The sequence below is a fragment of the Macaca mulatta genome, chromosome 12, assembly GCF_049350105.2.
Source record: "Macaca mulatta isolate MMU2019108-1 chromosome 12, T2T-MMU8v2.0, whole genome shotgun sequence".
NCBI classification, from domain to species: Eukaryota; Metazoa; Chordata; class Mammalia; order Primates; family Cercopithecidae; genus Macaca; species Macaca mulatta.
Genome location: NC_133417.1, coordinates 111311024 through 111330082, shown reverse-complemented (window position 1 = coordinate 111330082; position 19059 = coordinate 111311024). Strand labels below are relative to the sequence as shown.

Below are 19059 nucleotides of genomic sequence, written 5' to 3'. Positions count from 1 at the left end.
TAAAAAGTGTTCCAAATAGAGTATGTTTACCATAATTTGGAAACACTATTTTCACATTAAGGGTCCGTTTTGCCACTAGAATGATGAGTTTATGCTTTGCTGACTGGAATTGTGTTTAAAGGAGTCTTATACTGGTTATTCATCTTTCGTATTGTTAGGAAAATTTACACTATCTTTCATATATAATCTCTTCTCCGTGCCTCTTTTTCTTCAGTTCTCCAGAAACTATATAGATCATTGCGGGACTTCATGGAGAGATACATGCTTGTTTCCCAAAAGTTTCAAGATACTTGTTATCTCTAGGTAGAAAATTTGAATCTTAAAACATACACACAACCTTCATCCATGTTTCTATACATTAGCAAATGTGACTTGCATAAATTGCTTGGACAGGAATCAGATATTTTATGTCATGAATACTTTTTATGCTTGCAGTATGAAATAAATAATTTGTGTTGGTGGAGATCTCACCAAAATGAGTACAAATAGTTTAATGGGGATTTAGGGAATACTCTTTTAGAATTTCTAATGAGCACTTAAGGCTTCAGATTACAATACCTGAAAGTTAGAAACAGCTGCTTAGTGGGGCAAGAAATAAAATTTTAATCTCAGGTGAGAAAGGGACCTGTGTATTAGGCTAAATATATCTATCTAGTTAGTTTTTAGCAGACTGAAAATGGTAATTTCTTACTGCTGCCTTTTTTTAACTTGAAGAATGGATGAGCTTGGATTAATTTTTTTTTATATCAAGCCCCATTGTAAACACATTTCTAAAATTTTATCTTAAAATCAGCTTATCATGGTTACAGTTGTCAGTGTTGGATTTATTTTCAGTTGAGCCAAAGCAGGAATTATCTTAATAGCAGCAAGCACTGAGTGTGATGGCTCACACCTGTAATCCCAGCACTTTTGGAGCTCAAGGCGGTGGATCGCTTGAGCTTAGGAGTTCAAGACCAGCCTGAGCAACATGACAAAACCCCATCTCTACAAAAAATACAAAAATTAGCCAGGTGTGGTGGTACATGCCTGGAATCCCAGCTACTTGGGAGGCTGAGATGGGAGGATTGATTTAGCCCAGGAGGTCGAGGCTGCAGTGAGCAGTAATTGTGCCCCTGTACTCCAGCTTGGGCAATTGAACAAGACCCCATATCCAAAAAAAAAAAAGAAAAACGAGAATTCAAGTGAGAGTCCTTATGAATTTCTTCAAAATATTCTCTGACGCAACTGTATTCACCTTTGTCTTTGAAATAGTTTGCTCTTTTGAGAACAAGATAAGGGAAAGGACTTTCATGTTTCTATCTCAAGAGAAGCTGTGCTTAGTAAGTGCTATTTTTTGATGGCGTCTCACTCTGTTGCCCAGGCTGGAGTGCAGTGGTGTGATCTCGGCTCACTGCGAACTCTGCCTCCTGCGTTCAAGCAATTCTCCTGCACCAGCCTCCCCAGTAGCTGGGATTACAGGTGCACACTACCACGCCTGGCTAATTTTTGTATTTTTAGTAGAGATGGGGTTTCACCATGTTGGCCAGGATGGTCTTGAACTCCTGACCTCAAGTGATCCGCCCGCTTCTGCCTGCCAAAGTGATGGGATTACAGGCATGAGCCACTTCGCTCAGCCGTAAGTACTAAGTTATAAATTTGTCTTTCTTTTCTTTTTTTTCTTTGAGATGGGGTCTCATTCTGCTGCCCAGGCTGGAGTGCAGTGGCATGATTGTAGCTCGCTACAGCCTTGAACTTCGGGCTTCGAATGATCCTCTTGCCTCAGTCTCCCGAGTAGCTAGGACTACAGGCACAAGCCACGTGGCTGGCTGAGTTTTGAAAAATTTTTGTGGAGATGGAGCCTTACTAGGTTGCCTAGGCTTCTTTCGAACTCCTGGCTTCAAGCAATCCCCCTGATTTGGCCTCCCAAAGTGTTGGGATTATAGACATGAGCCACCATGTCAGGCCAAATTTATTCTTTATTAAATTTTTTCCTGTTCTTGGAAAACTTTTTGGTTAGTGCAATTATCCCAGCTGCCTCTTTCTTTGCTGGCCATTGCTTTGTGAATCTGTTCTGTTTTAAGATGTGTATGGGACCTACCTCAAACCTGCTAGGGAAGCACATGTGTGTGTGCGCGCACACACACAGTGTAGATTCTCTTTGCTGGCTAGAAACCTTTTTCTCTTTTTCAGTGACTGCACATGACAAAGAAAGCTTTTTCTTAAGAGGCCTGTCTTAAAGAGTGCATCTGATAGATGTATTTCTAAGATGAAGCAACAAAATACACATATTCTGTGTGTATGTGAGATTTTCTGACTATTTGGTGAATCTGTATTTTTAGCAATTACTAAAAAAACATTTTTATGATGAAGCCCAGTGAATTTGAGGATTGACATTTTTTACTTTAGTGGTCTTTTCCCAAACTGTGTTTGTAGAGCTATCACCTATATGCTACAATAAAAATAGGTTCTCTTTTGTTTTTGTTTTTGTTTTTTGAGGCTGAGTCTCACTCTGTTGCCCAGGCTGGAGTGCAGTGGCACAGTCTCAGCTCACTGCAGCCTCCACCTCATGGGTTCAAGGGATTTTCCTGCCTCAGCCTCACAAGTAGCTGGAATTACAGGTGCTCGCCACCACACCCCACTAATTTTTGTATTTTTAGTAGAGATGGTGTTTCGTCACGTTGGCCAGGCTGGTCTCAAACTACTGACCTCAAGTGATCCACCCGCCTCGGCCTCCCAAAGTGCTGGGATTATAGGCATGAGCCACCTTGCCCGGCTGGTTCTGTTTTCTTGGATTTTTTTTTTTTTTTTAACTGAGACAGGGTCTTGCTATGTTGCTCAGGCCAATCTTGAACTCCTGGCCTCAAGGGATCCTCTTGCCTTGGCCTCCCAAAGTGCTGGCCCTGGGTTTCATTTTCAAATAACTTTGGGAAACACTGCCAGATGGGTACATTTTCCTCTTGGATCTTCATAATGTACGATATACAAAGTGCTTTGAGTAGTTGCACATCAGTAACAAAAAGCAAAATCCTTCTTTAATTTTGTTTAAGCCAGCATTTTCCAAATTTATTTAAGCATGGAGTAGTGGGTTTTGTTTGTTTGTTTGTTTGTTTTTGAGACAGAGTCTTACTCTGTCTCCCAGGCTGGAATGCAGTGGTGCAGTCTCAGCTCACTGCAACCTCTGCCCCTGGGTTCAAGCGATTCTTGTGCCTGAGTCTCCCGAGTAGCTGGGATTACAGGTATCTACCATCATATCCGGCTGATTTTTGTATTTTTAGTAGAGATGGGGTTTTGCCGTGTTGGCCAAACTGGTCTCGAACTCCTGGCCTCAGGTGATCCACTTGCCTTGGCCTCCCAAAGTGCTGGGATTACAGGTGTGAGTCACTGCACCTGGCCCTTTTATAGGTTTTAAAAATAGCATGAAGAGTATGAAGACCACAATAAATACCTACCTTTTCAATATCCACACAGATGAAAATTTACAAGCATCAAGACCATCCAGGAAAACATGATATCAACAAATGAAATAAATAAGGCACCAAGGACCAATTCTGGAAAAACAGAGATATGTGATCTCTCAGACAGAGAATTCGAAATAGCGGTTTTGAACTTAATTTTGCTCATTTTTTATTTTTTTTTTTAAGTTTCCACAGGAAAAGTCCATGTCAAGATGGCATCACTGGTGAATTCTCTCAAGCATTTTAAAAAATTATTTTTATTTTATTTTTGCATAAGTTACTGAGGTACAGGTGGTATTTGGTTACATGAATAAGTTCTTTAGTGGTGATTTGTGAGATTCTGGTGCACCAATCACCCAAACAATATACTTGCTCATTGTTGAAGACTAATGAGAGTCTTCATGAACTTTGATTCAGCTGGAAAGAGTCTCAGACAAGTTAATCAATTTCTATAAAGCTTAGTTTCCTCGTGTGCATTAAGGGCATTATTTTAGTGCCTACAGCAGGTAGATACTACAGGAGATAATTCGTGTACTTACATCTGGCTACTGAAAAAGACATTTCACCTATAACCCCATGAGTCATCTTTTACTTTCTTGTTTCATTCTCTCTTTCCTTCTGTCTCTTTCTCTCTCTCTGTATATATGTGTCTAAAGCACAGTAGACACTTGACATTCTTGAGGGTTTTATGTCATGAGAGCTTTGTGAATCTCCAAATACCTTAATGGCCTTAGAAAATATATATATTTTTCTCTATAAGAGAATTTTAAGTGATGTTTTAGACTCTTGATGAGTTACTTTGTATGCTATGAATAGAGAATAACAAAGCCATGTGAGAAGCAATAGCTGAGCAGTTATCCAGGGCCACTCAGTCACTGAATGACTTGCTTCTGTCTGGCCACCCCTGTGCATGTACAGTTCACATATTTGCCTCATCAAAATTACACTGACTTTGAGGATTGCTTGAAAGTAGTAGAGGTTTGCATGTTAAGTCGCTGGCTGCCAAGAGTCACTATAGTGATGCAGTTTGTAACGTATTAGGATTCATATGTAGTTTTATGTTCTACTTTAAAAAATATGTATCATGAGTATCTTCCCATGTATGTGTGTATTTTAAAGGTACTGCAACAGCCACCTGCAGGTACTTGGCTTTATCCCGAAAAAAGAGAGGAAGAAAAAGAATGATCCTATAGATGAGGTGAAGGTCAGGCACCAGATGGATACCATGGCCTTTAGCCTGACAGTGCCCACGTTGGCCTTGAAGATGCCCAACGGACTGGATGGAATGTCCCTCTCTCCACCTGGGGCAAGGGTCCCTCTCCACTACCTGGAAACTGAGTTGGAAGACCCATTTGCTTTCAACGAGGAAGATGATGACCTAAAGAAAGGGGCAACTGTGAGAAAGAAGTTGCAGAGCAAGTTGGCCCAGAATCGGCAGCGCCAGAGAGAGACAGAGATTTTAAAAGTTCGACAAGAGCACTTTAGTCCCCCTCCTGCACCTTCACAGCAGCAGCCTCCGCAGCAGCACTCCCACCTGTCACCTTTATCCACTTCTTTAAAACCTCCAGCGCCACCGCAGGGTTCAGTCTGCAAGTCACCTCAACCTCAGAACACCAGCCTACCAATGCAGGGAGTGGCACCCACCACACACACTATAGCACAAGCACGGCAGTTGTCTCACAAGAGGCCTCTGCCCCTCCTGCCATCCAGTAGGGCTCCCACTGTGGACCCACCCAGGACTGACCGGATCCTCATGAAAGCCACAGCCTTCTCTCCACACTTCTCATGTATAAGCCGACTGCAGAGACTGGTGAAACTGTGCACCCAGAAACATCAGTTGGACACTGATCTGTTTCCCCATTTAGGTGAGTTATCTATTTTATCGTATCATAGATACATAATATGACAGAATGTGTTCTGTTGTGTGGAGCTTCCCTTTCATAATCACCCCATATGTGATGGGGGTGGAATCACAATGGGGCAGAGCGGTGCAATGGAAGATTCTGTATTTAGGTAGACCACCTTAAAATAAACACAGTCATCCCTCTACATGTGTGGTGGATTGGTTCCTGGACTTCCCTCAGGTACCAAAATTTGAGGATGCTCAAGTTCCTGATATAAAACAGCATAGTATTTGCACATAACCTATGCACATCCTCCCATATTCTTTAAATCATCTCTAGATTATTTATAATACCTAATATAATGTAAATGCTATGAAAACAGTTGTTATACTGTATTGTTTAGGAATAATGACAAGAAAAAAAGTCTGTATATGTTCAGTACAAATGTAATCTTTTTTCTCAAATATTTCTGATCAGCGATTGGCTGAATCCACAAATGTGGATCCCATGGATACAGAGGGCCAACACAGGAGGGCATAATACTTGCTGAACAGGATACAGAAATAGGAGTTGGGAATTTAGAATTCCACACATAGCTTTTATTTGTAGTGATAGCAGCATTAAAAGACAGTTGTGTTTGGTTGTATGCTTTTATGAGTTTAGCACCTGTGCATCCAGTGAAGTTCTTTGCGTGTCTTATTCTAGGAATGATCATAGCATTGTTGATATCTGCTGACAGTTTTAAAACATTTTTTCCTGTTTAAAAAATTCGCAAGGCAGTACCTGTTAATGATTTAAAAGTGAGAAAATACAGGGAAAACTTGTAATTTAATGTAGTCACATGTCTGTTTTTCTTTTGTTGCTTCTGAATTTCCTGTCTTGCTGAAGAAAACTTCCTCGATTCCAAGTTTATACAGATATTCTATGTTTTCTATTAATAGTTGGATTGGTTTTTATCATTTAAACCTTTAATTCAGTTGAAATTTATTCTCAAGGCCGGGCGCGGTGGCTCAAGCCTGTAATCCCAGCACTTTGGGAGGCCGAGGCAGGCGGATCACAAGGTCAGGAGATCGAGACCACAGTGAAACCCCGTCTCTACTAAAAATACAAAAAATTAGCCGGGCGCGGTGGCGGGCGCCTGTAGTCCCAGCTACTCAGGAGGCTGAGGCAGGAGAATGGCGTGAACCCAGGAGGCGGAGCTTGCAGTGAGCCGAGATCGCGCCACTGCACTCCAGCCTGGGCAACAGCGTGAGACTCCGTCTCAAAAAAAAAAAAAAAAAAAAGAAATTTATTCTCAAATGCAATATGAGCTATGATTTTCACTTCAGGAAAAATTATTTGCATAATGTGACAGCAATAGAAATATGAGCAAAAATAGAACATGAAGAGATGTGAATAGTCAGTAAACAAATGAATACCTCAATCCTCTCAGCAGGCAGGAAATACAAATTAAAGCGACAATGAATTACCAGATTGGCAAAAATGATATCCATTGTTGGTCAGGGTCAGGATATGGTATCTCGTACATTGCTGGTGAGTAATTTAGCAATATCTACTAATTTAAAATGTATGTATAGGCTGGGCTTAGTGGCTCATGCCTGTAATCCCAGCACTTTGGGAGGCTGAGGTGGGCAGATCACCTGAGGTCAGGAATTTGAGACCAGCCTGGCCAACATGGTGAAACCCTGTCTCTACTAAAAGTGCAAAAAAATAGCCAGGTGTGGTGGCGCGCACCTGAAGTACCAGCTCCTTGAGAGGCTGAGGTGGGAGAATTGCTTGAACCTGGGAGGTGGAGGCTGCAGTGAGTCGAGATTGCGCCACTGCACTCCAGCCTGGGTGACAGAGTGAGACCCTGTCTCAAACAAACAAACAAACAAACAAAATATATTTGTAGCCAGTGGACTCACTTTTGGGGCACTATCCTGTGGATTAAAAAAATCAAAATGTAAGGATGTATGTGCAAGGATGTTCACTGAAACATTGTTCGCAGCATTAAAAACCTGCAAAGCAACAATTATTGATAGGAAACCTTGACTAAACTATGGTTCATATGTGTTTTATGAAATATTATGTAGCAGACTGGGTGCAATGGCTCATACCTGTAATCTTAGCACTTTGGGAGGCCGAGGTGGGAGGATCACTTGAGCTCAGAAGTTCAAGATCAATCTGGGCGACACAGTAAGACCTCATCTCATTATATAAAAAAAAGAGAAAAGAAAAGAAAGAAATATTATACAGCTATTAAAAAGAATGAATGAGGCCGGGCGTGGTGGCTCACGCCTGTAATCCCAGCACTTTGAGAGGCTGAGGCCGGTGAATCACCTGAGGTCAGGAGTTCGAGACCAGCCTGGCCAATATGGCAACACCCTATCTCTACTAAAAATACAAAAATTAGCCTGGTGCATGGTGGTGTGTGCCTGTAATCCCAGCTACTTGGGAGGCTGAGGCAGGAAAATTGCTTGAACCCAGGAAGTGGAGGTTGCAGTGAGCCGAGATTGTGCCATTGCACTCCAGTGTGGGCAACAAGAGCGAAACTCCATCTCAAAAAAAAAAAGGAAAATGATATCTGTATCTTTTGACCAGGATGTGTCCATGGTATGTTAAAAAGTAGAAAAAAAATCAAGAGGTAATTATTATCCCATTTTGGTAAACATAAACAAAGTAAATAAACAGGGGTATCAGTATATTTATTGATTAAGTATATGACTGTTTGCCTGATTGGTGTGAGCAAAGGTAAAAGTATAAAAGGATATATATTTCCAGGCTGTTAACATCAGCTACCCTAGGGAGGATGGAATTGGACAGGGTGTATTTTATAGGAGATGGGAGTGGTGACTTTTCTTACAGCTTTTTGTTGTTTAACCTGTTGTTTAACCATCTGTGACTTTTTGTGATTAAAATACAAAAGTTAAAAAATTTATAAACAAAAATAATAAAACACTCCAAGCCATATTAATACCCATTTGTTAATACCTTGATATATTCTTTCCAATATATAAAATTGGGTTCTTACTATACATGCTGTTTCGTAACCTGTTTTAAAATTTTTCATACTAATGTATTTTCAAGTTGGTAATTTTTAATATACAGTGTAATTTATCATGACTGAATTCTGTCTTCCATTTAAGTTGTATCCAGTTTATGTCCTTGTAAACTGTCGTAGATGTATATAGCCTTAAAGTAAAACAATTATTGCCACATCTTTAATTTTTTTCTTCAAATAGATTGTTAATTCAGCCTAAAAGTGGAATTGCTGATTCAAAGCTTTAGCTTTTAAAAAAAACAAAAAAAGTTTTGATATATGTTGCCAAATTTTTCTTCAGAATTATTTTGTCAGCTTATCTTCTTTAAGCAGTGTGTGAAAAAACCAGTTTCTCTAAATCTTTTATCAGCCCTGGGTAGTATTATTATGTTATTGCCTTTGCAAATTAGATAGAAAATCTGCTTAAATTTACATATCTTAGTGTTTCTCAAATATTTGGTTTTAGGATCCTTTTCACTTAAAAATTAATAAGGACACCATAAAGCTCTTGTATATGGGTTGTATCTATTTATACTGTATTAGAAGCTAAAACTGAGAAATTTAAAATATAATTTTTTTTTTGAGACAGGGTCTTGCTGTGTTGTCCAGGCTGGAGTGCAGTGGCACGATCATGGCTTACTGCTGCCTTGACCTACTGGGCTCAAGCGATCCCCTGACCTCAGCTTCCCAAGTCACTGGGACCACAGGCACATACCACTACAACTGGCTAACTTTTTTTCAAATTTTTGATAGCGATGGGGTCTCACTATGTTGCCCAGGCTGCTCCTCCTGTCGTGGCCTCCCAAAGTGCTGGTGGGATTACAGGCATAAGTCACCGTGCCTGGCCTGTCAGATTCTCTTTCAAATAAAGATGATGATGAAGGCTGGGTGTGGTGGCTCACGCCTGTAATTCCAATACTTTGGGAGGCTGAGGTGGGCAGATCATTAGATCAGGAGTTCAAGTCCAGCCTGGCCAACATGGTGAAACACCGTTTCTACTAAAAATACAAAAACTTAGCTGGGCATGGTGGAGCGTGCCTGTAATCCCAACGACTCGGGAGGCTGAGGCAGGAGAATTGCTTGAACTGGGACCCGGAAAGCAGAGGTTGCAGTGAGCCAAGATCGCACCTCTGTACTCCAGCCTGGGCTACAGAGTGAGACTCCATCTCAAAAAAGAAAAAATGATGATGAATGAGAAAAAGCAGTTTGGTCAGGTTGCAATGAAAACAGTTGTGCAAGTCCTCTTCCTCAGGACAGCTGTCGCTGTCATACTTCCTTCCTCTGCAGCAGATTCACATTTACACACACAGAATAGTATCAAGACATGTGCTCAGGGGCGATTTAATAAAAATAAATAATCTTTAATGAACAAGAATATTCTCAAATAAAAATCCTTTACAACTGTGAGGTGTGGTATCAGGAATACTGTGACTCCTAGTAAGTCTGATGCCACTGCCTTGATTCATGGTAATTAGGGAGCCTGTAGTTTTACCCATCATTGCTTTTATACCATCCGTGTAAGTGTCAACACAGTGAAAAAGGCAAATAATGTCTTAATATTATTTTGTTGAAAATAGTTTTGAGGCCAGGTGAGGTGGCTCATGCCAATAATCTTAGCACTTTGGGGAGGCCAAGACAGGAGGATCACTTAAGCCCAGGAGTTCGGGACCAGCCTGGGAAACATAGTGAGATTCTTTCTCTTTTTTAAAATTTAAATTAAAAAAAACTTTTTAGAAAGAAAATAGTGTTGACCTATATACTCCAAGAATATTTCAAGGACTTCTGGTGATCTGTGGACCATACTTTCAGAACTGCTATTTTGGATTAATAATACAGTTGAGTATTTGTTCATATGATTTTTGGACATTTTGTTTATTTTGACTTTCACTTCTTCCATCCGTATATTTATTTTCTATTGATTGGTAAGAGCTTTTTGTACGTATATTATATTTGTTGGAAAGTCTCTCCCTCGTCTCCTTTGTTTTTTGCTCCAGGGTATCTGTTATATCCAGGCACAGTTGCAAACTTGTAATCTCTGCTACTTGGGAGGCTGAGGCGGAAGGAGCCCTTAAGTCCAAGAGCTTATGGCTGGCAGTGAGCTATAATCATGCCACTGTGACAGAGCTGAGACCCCTGTCTCTTAAAAAGAAAAGAAAAGAAATATCCATTGTAGGGATTTAAAAGTTAAAATTTTAATGTATTCTCTTCTTTAAGATTTCTTTCTTTTGAGGCTGGGTTTTGATTTGCTTGCTGCCTTGTTTGGATTCTCTTCATCACAAAAATGTGTAAACCTATTCACCCATATTTTCTTTTAGTCCTTTTATCATTTCATTATTTGCATTTTAGCTATCTAGCTGGAACATTTAGACATTAGTTTTGAGGCAGAGATCTAACAATTTTTTTAAAAGTTTGCCTCTAATTCCAACACTTACCGGCATCATCTACTAAATTTTTATTTATAATTTCATTTATTTCTGGATGCTGATAATTTTTTAGCTTTTGAAATGATGAAATTTTATGTCATCTTAGGGGCTGATTTTTTAATTTTTTTTTTTTTTTTGAGACGGAGTCCTGCTCTGACACCCAGTCTGTAGTGCAATGGTGAGGTCTCAGCTCACTGCAACCTCTGCCTCCTGGATTCAAGCGATTCTCCTGCCTCAGCCTTCTCAGTAGCTGGGACTACAGGCGCATGCCACCACATCCAACTAATCTTTTGCATTTTTAGTAGAGACAGAGTTTCACTATATTGGTCAGGCTGGTCTTGAGCCCCTGATCTTGTGATCTGCCTGCCTCTGCTTCCCAAAGTGCTGGGATTACAGGCATGTGCCACTGTGCCCAGCAATTTTTAAATCATTTTTAAACAGAATAAAAACATACAGAAAAAGTTTTCAGCCTTTTACATTTTTTCTTTCTTTTTTTGAGATGGAGTCTCGCTGTGTTGCCCAAGCTGGAGTGCTGTGGCACGATCTCAGCTCATTGCAGCCTCTGCCTCCCAGGTTCAAGTGATTCTCTTGCCTCAGCCTCCTGAATAGCTAGGATTACAGGTGCACGCCACTACGCCCGGCTAATTTTTTGTATTTTTAATAGAGATGGGGTTTCACTGTGTTGGCCAGGCTGGTCTTGAACTCTTGACCTCAGGTGATCCACCTGCCTCGGCCTCCGACAGTGCTGGGATTACAGGCGTGAGCCCCTATGCCCGGACGCCCTTTTAAATTTTTAAAAATGCAAACATATTGGAGGGCCTAAGATTTCAAAGCAAAGGTTATTTTGGGGAAACCAGAAATAGTAATGCATATACTCTATAACCTTATGACAAAGTATAGTCTGTATTCATGTCAGCAAAGAGTACTTAAATAAAAACTCAGTCTTATTAGTAGCTTTTATAGTCCTGTCTGGGCTAGTTATATGAGTTAGTTACATTAAAACTAGTGATAATGAAGCCAAGATCAAAGGTTTGCTTTATTGGACAGTTAGTTTCACAGCAGGAAAAACACTTCCATCTTAGTTTTTATGACTTAGATCTTGACTTCTTCAGAGAAAGTATAGGTGTCTTAGTAGAAATTATTCTATTGAAACAAATAAAAGATAACTCATGTTCTTTTTTTTACTGGTGCCTTAAATGCCACTTTGAAGAACTTTACCTTTCAACACACTGAAGTTGATGCTGTTGTGATCATTTAATTGCTTTTTTACCTTTTCCCCCTACAAATTATTAATTATTTCAGTTGAGAGAAAGTAACTCATTTTTAAAGGTGACCTGACATTTTAGATAGTCATCTTAGAATTAGATTTGAAGTTTCTTTATGCCAATTGCAATGTGTTATTTAATCTTAAGCATTTATAATTTGCATTTTAATTAACCTTTTCTTAATTTCCCTATTTGGCACATGTAAACTCATTTAAACTATGGAAGCAATCTGTGAAGTCCTTTTTAATGTAACTGTCTAATGAGGATACTCTTAATTTTTGAGGTTCTCAAGAAGGAAGATATAAATAAAATACTAGTTATCAAGGTGTCTAGTAAGTTTCATAGAGGTATGAATATGTTAAACTTACATAGTCCCACATACTGTTACACTTTAGGCTGTGCAACATCAGTCTTTATTAAGACCTCTTCAAGATATAAAACTTCTTTTTTTTTTTTTTTTTAAACTTTTAGAGACAGGGCCTTGCTCTATCACCAGGCTGAAATGCAGTGGCATGATCATGGCTCACTGCAGCCTCAACCTCCTGGGCTCAAGGGCCAATTGATCCTCCTGCCTCAGTCTCCTGAATAGTTAGGACTGCAGTCATGCACCACTCAGCCTGGCTAATTTTTAAGTTTGTTGTAGAGTCGGGGTCTTGCTGTGTTACCCAGGCTGGTCTCTAACTCCTTGCCTGAAGTGATCCTCCTGGCTCAGCATCCCAAACTGCTGGGATTACAAGCATGAGCCAGTACACCTGGCCAAGACACAAGACTTTTAAAAGGGTAAAACTTTTATGTCAGGAGCTAAAAATTATTCAGTCATTAAAAATTATAGCATTTGGCTGGGCACAGTGGCTCATGCATGTAATTGCGGGACGTTGGGAGGCTAAGGCAGGTAGATCACTTGAGCTCAGGAGTTTGAGAGCAGCCTAGTCAACATGGCAAAACCCTGTCTCTACAAAAAGTACAAAGATTAGTTGGCCATGGTAGTGCTGCCTGTAGTGCCAGCTACTCTGGAGGCTGAGGTGGGAGCATCACTTGAGCCCAGGTGGTCAAGGCTGTAGTGAGCTGAGATTGCACCAGTATGCTCCAGCCTGGGCAACAGAGTGAGACCCTTTAACAAAATATTAGTATACACTATGTTTATCCACTTTTCCTTCTAACCTTGTTTAACGTAACGGAGCACAAAGTCTGACATTTTTTGTTTAAAATAATTGAAAGAAATCCCAAACCTCATTAGTAATAGAACATTACCATCCCACCCTTCCATCTTCCCATGGAAGGTAAGAACCAGGGAATGGTTTGGGAGAGGAGGTTGGAGTGTTTCTGCCTTTGACACTTTATCGTAGGGCCCTTCTTGGTTGAAATGTAGAGTGACTCCATCTGTCCTTTTTGACGTTTTTCTTTTTGTTGTTGTTCCATAAAACCTTTCAGAAGCGGGTATTAACCTTTTTCTTGCCTGAACGTATATTGAGCTGCTTTTCTCACCCTCTTGTTTGTATTTTATGTTTTTCTGACATCATTTTAGTGTATGAAGTTTTGATACTTAAAGAAATTTTGGCCGGACGCGGTGGCTCACGCCTGTAATCCCAGCACTTTGGGAGGCCAAGGCGGGTAGATCACTTAAGGTCAGGAGTTTGAGACCAGCCTGGCCAACATGGTGAAACCCCGTCTCTACTGAAAATACAAAAATTAGCCAGGTGTGGTGGTACTCACCTGTAATACCAGCTACTTGGGAGGCTGAGGCAAGAGAATCGCTTGAACCTGAGAGGCCAAGGTTGCAGTGAGCCGAGATCACTCCACTGTACTCCAGCCTAAGTGACAGAGCAAGATCCCATCTCAAGAAAAAAAAAGGAAATACTACCTTTTTGTGACCTGAACTCTCTCTTTGCTTGTGTTGTTTCTACCCTATTAGTGAAGTATCTGACAAAAGAAGTTCATCTGTGGAACACAGCTTAACCTTTTTGTTGTAATGTCATTTAAAAAACCCGATTGTGTGGCTGGGCACGGTGGCTCATGCCTGTAATCCCAGCACTTTGGGAGGCCGGGGTGGGTAGATCACGAGGTCAGGAGTTCGAGACCAGCCTGGCCAATATGGTGAAACCGTGTCTCTACTAAAAATACAAAAATTAGCTGGGCGTGGTGGTGCACACCTGTAGTCCTGGCTACTCGGGAGGCTGAGGCAGGAGAATCGCTGAACCCGGGAGGCAGAGGTTGCAGTGAGCCAAGATCGTGCCACTGCACTCCAGCCTGGGCAACAGAGTGAGACTCCATCAAAAACAAAACCAAAAACAAATCGATTATCTTTGTATGAACAGAAATGAAATTCATCAGGAGGCATTTATTCACACCACGATAGTACTTGCGATAGGTGTGTTGGGTTATGTTATTTTGTGTAGCTTTTTAATTCAAATTTTGAATAAAAGTAAATGTTTTCTAATTTGCAATGCAATATCTCCTGTCTACCCCAGGTTTGGACTGGTCTGAAGAGAGCGGAGAGGAACCAGAGGACTCAGAGCAGGCCTCGCCCTACCAGGTTGCATGGTCCATCCGGGAAACCCTCAGATATCAAAGACATGCGTAAGTCTTCTGTTCTGTTTTTATTCTTTTTTTTTGAGATGGGGTCTCGCTCTGTCACCCAGGCTGGAGTGTAGTGGCGTGATCTTGGCTTACTGCCACCTCTGCCTCCTGGGTTCAAGCAATTCTCCTTCATCAGCCTCCCAAGTAGCTGGGATTATAGGCGCCCGCTACCACTCCTGACTAATTTTTTTGTATTTTTAGTAGAGACGGGGTTTCACCATGTTGGCCAGGCTGGTTTCAAACTCCTGACCTCAAGTGATCTCTCCGCCTAGGCCTCCCAAAGTGCTAGGATTACAGGCATGAGCTACCACGCCCGGCCCTATTTTCCTTCTTGAATGACCGCTGTAGCAGATTGATATTTCTCGCTATATATGCTGATACTTTTATGTAATTAGATCTAGTTTTATTATAAAATAAAGGTAAAAAAAAGTTGGAAGTAAAATAGATTTCACTCTAAGAAATTGGAAGTAAAATAGATTCCACTTGGGAGGAAATGTACTATATTGTTTGAGCAAAGCTACTCTTAAATTTTCTTGGTAAATTTGTTTCTGTACCTTTCCCGCTCATCATTAAAGGAATTAATTATAATAGAACCTATAATTGAAAAGAACCTTAGAGATTAATTGATCCAATTTCCTCATTTTACAGAAGAGGAAAGCAAGGCCCACATAGGTTGAGGAACTTGCACGTGGTCTCTTGGAGGGCTACGTGGAGTCCTACTGTCTTGCCTCTCTGTATCTTCCTTGGCTATATCTCCACAGTAGTAGAAATAGTGCTTTTTTACTTCACTTCTATCTTCTGCAACATTGATACATTCTTTATTTCTACTGTGCTACAATGTTTTTTTTTTTTTAGGATAAATCTCCTGAGGGGTTTTCTTTGTACCTTCCTTATTGGAAAGCTGTTTGGGTATACTGACAGCTGTCTTCGTTTTTTTTCCCCATGTTATGTCTTCGGAAAAGAAGCATTTGTCTAAGATCTGTAGAAGTTGAATGCACATCCCCTCCAATGATAGTAAGAAAACCAATTTTTTTAGGAGACTGCTTTTAGCATTCTACAGATTCACTTGGTGCAGTTTGACAATACCAAGATAGATCCTTGTCTGTGGGGCCAAAATATGACTCACTCACTCAGCTAACTATTTATTTAAAATGTTGTGGTTTGAATATTCAGCAATGTAGAGGGAGACCAGCTATCTGTGATGGTTTTTGAATTTATAGGATTAAAAATATGATTTGTTAGTACACCTAGATGTGATTAGGCTTAGGGAATTGATTGACTAGAGACTAATCTGTACACTAAAATGCCAGCTTAGCTGAGAAATATAATCATCAAGTAGTACAAATGGTCACTGAACAAAACTGCACAGGAAGCAAATTATCAGAAGCTTATTTGGATATGGAATTAGAGCAAGTAGGGTTAGTTGGATTTTAGTAATGGTCAGTGTCTTAAATTATAATAACATGATGCATCTATTCCACTCTTGGGATTTATCTCCCACCTAGTTGTTCCTGCCTTACTTACTCCCTAGATAGTATTGGAGAATGTTACACCTTTTTTTTCTTACGTACGCTGAGGTTCCATTTTATGTGTCATTCAAGACTGTTTCCTTACCATTAGCAGGTTCTTTCAGATACAGCACAACAGAGTCAATTGAGCTTAAGCTTTTCAGTTACAGATACCATCAGTCATACTTCCTAATGGTAATTCGTATCAACTTAATTTGACTTGTATGTTTTGGGTTAATTTTACAAATCCAGCAAAAACCTGTTACATGGGAAATTATTAATAAATGGTAGTTATCATTCTTAATTTAATTCTTAAGGTAACCTTGACATCAGTATAGGCAGTATATGCTACTGATTAGGAACAATGTATATTCTATTCTGCCTTCTATTCTTGCAGTTATCAAATACTTCTTTTGTTGTTTTAGATTTGTGGCCATCCTCATTTTTCTTTATCTCTGTAGCATGTTACTTTCTTGGCCACTTTCATAACTTGCTTCCTCTTTGATTACTATGATACTCTGCTCTCCTGGTTCTTTTCCTTTACTCTGTTTTCCTCCCTTTTTTTTTTTTTTTTTTTTAAACAGATACTTATCCTTACTTCGTGCCCAGCTGTTGTTTTCATCTTTTTCCCTTCATTCTTTTCCTTCACTCAGTCATTCATTTTTCATTCATTTGTTCATTTACTTATTCAGCACATTCTTATTGGGCTCTTATTATGCTCCAGTCATGGAGCACTCTATATTTTTAATGTTGGGCAAACATGTTGGTTTACCCACGTGTCTATTCCTGTAACTCCACATTTGTATCCACCACTCTGCTCTCTAAGAGGAATCTCTGTCCTGTATTTTAATTAATGAATTAATTCATTCATTTATTTCTTGAGATGGGAGTCTTGCTCTGTTGCCCAGGGTAGAGTGCAGTGGCATGATCATAGCTCACTGCAGTCTTGAACTCCAAGGCTCAAACGATCCTCCCCCTACAGCCTCCCGAGTGGCTGGAACTACAGGTGTGCACCACCACAGTTGGCTAATTTTTAAATTTTTTGTAGAGATGGGTTCCTGTTATGTTACCCAAGTTGGTCTTGAACTTCTGGTCTTAAGGGATCCTCCTGCCTTAGCCTCCCAAAGTGTCGGGATTATAGGCATGAGCCAACATGCCTGACCTGACCTGTATTTTAAACTTCTGTCTTTATTCCAATTTCTTGTTGCAGCTACCTGTCATTTGTTGTACCTTGCTGTGTTTAAGTGTAGTAGAAAATGGAGAGCTGTAGAAAATTGGCCCTACCTGGCTGAGCGCAGTGGCTCATGCCTGTAATCCCAGCACTTTGGGAGGCCGAGGTGGGTGGATCATGTCAGGAGTTCGAGACCAGCCTGACCAACATGGTGGAACCCCATCTCTACTAAAAATACAAAAATTAGTCGGGTATGGTGGTGCACGCCTTAATCCCAGCTACTCAGGAGGCTGAGGCAGGAGAATTGCTTGAACCCGGGAGGCGGAGGTTGCAGTGAGCCGAGATTGCGCCACTGCACTCCAGCCTGGGTGACAGAGCTAGACTCCATCTCAAAAAAAAAAAAAGGAAAATTGGCCCTACCTATGCTGTTCATTATATCTTCAAGAGGGTGTTGCCATTCCAAATGCCTCAATTAGTTCATTGAGTTTTTGAAAGAAAAACTGCCAGTGGTCTGGCCACCAAGTTTGTGCCTAAAGAACCTTTTTGTGAGTTTTTTGCTAATGCAGGATTGTACCATAAGGAATTTTTTTGTTTGTTTGTCTTGAGTCAGGGTCTTACCCTATTACCCAGGCTGGAGTGTAGTGGTGAGATCATAGCTCACTGCAGCCTTGACTCTCTGGACTCAAGTGATCCTCCTGCCTCAGCCTCCTGAGTAGCTGGGACGACAGGTGCAGGCTACCATTTTAAAATTTTTGTGGAGATAGGGTCTTACTATGTTGCCAAGGCTGGTCTCAAACTCCTTGCCTCAAGGAGTCCTCCTGCGTTGACCTTCCAAAGTATTGGGAGTACAGGCATGAGCTGCTGTATCCAGCCCTAAAGGATTTTTTTTTTTTTTTGAGATGGAGTCTCGCTTTGTCGTCCATGCTGGAGTGCAATGGCACGATCTCAGCTCATGGCAGCTTCCACCCCCCTGCCTCAGCCTCCCGAGTAGCTGGGATTATAGGCACCCGCCACCACGCCTGGCTAATTTTTGTGTTTTTAGTAGAGACGGGGTTTCGCCTTGTTGGCCAAGCTGGTCTCAAATTCCTGACCTCAGGTGATCCACCTGCTTCGGCCTCCCAAAGTGTTAGGATTACAGACGTGAGCCACCTTTTAACTTGCTTTTCCTTTCTTTGATTCTCTTTATTGTTGTTTTTAATTTCATTGCTTTGTATTCTAATTACTATTATTTCCTTCTGCTTGTTTTGAGTTTAATTTGCTTGTCTTTTTGTAGTTTTTAAGGTGACAGCTTAAAACAGTTGACTGAGATCTTGATTGTTTTCTAATATTGACTCTTCATGTTATACACTTCCCTGTAAACACTGGTTGGAGCTGTGTCCCACAAATTTTAATAAGACATTTTCATTTTTACTCAGTTAAAAATACTTTTTTTTTGAGACAAGGTTTCACTCTGTCACCCAGGCTGGAGTGCAGTGGCATGATTACGGCTCACTGCAGCCTTGACCTCCTGGCTTAAGAGATCCTCCCACGCCAGCCTCTTGAGTGACTGAGACACCTGGCTAATTTTAATTTTTTATTTTCTTGTGAAGATGGGGTCCCAAACTCCTGGGCTCAAGTGATCCTCCCGCCTTGGCCTCCCAAAGTGCCAGGATTACAGACATGAGCCACTGTGCCCAGCCCCAAAATGCTTTGTAAATATCCCTTTTGATTTGTTGTTTGATCCATGGGCTATTTAGAAATGATATTTAGTTTTTGAGTATTTTGGGGTTTCCCAGATACTGATTTCTAGTTTAATTCTGTGATCAGAAACCACAT

The 19059-nt window shown here is 40.6% G+C and overlaps 1 protein-coding gene across 6 annotated transcripts in view; it reads left to right on the top strand.

Annotated features, from left to right (window-relative positions):
* INO80D (INO80 complex subunit D) overlaps positions 1-19059 on the top strand; it is a 95243-nt gene that overhangs the window by 22358 nt on the left and 53826 nt on the right. For all 6 annotated transcript variants that reach the window (XM_015110776.3, XM_015110780.3, XM_028831021.2 and 3 more), the window contains exons 4-5: positions 4554-5299; positions 14457-14565. In XM_015110776.3, coding sequence (XP_014966262.1) covers positions 4554-5299; positions 14457-14565 — 855 coding nt within the window. The remainder of the gene's footprint in view (positions 1-4553; positions 5300-14456; positions 14566-19059) is intronic.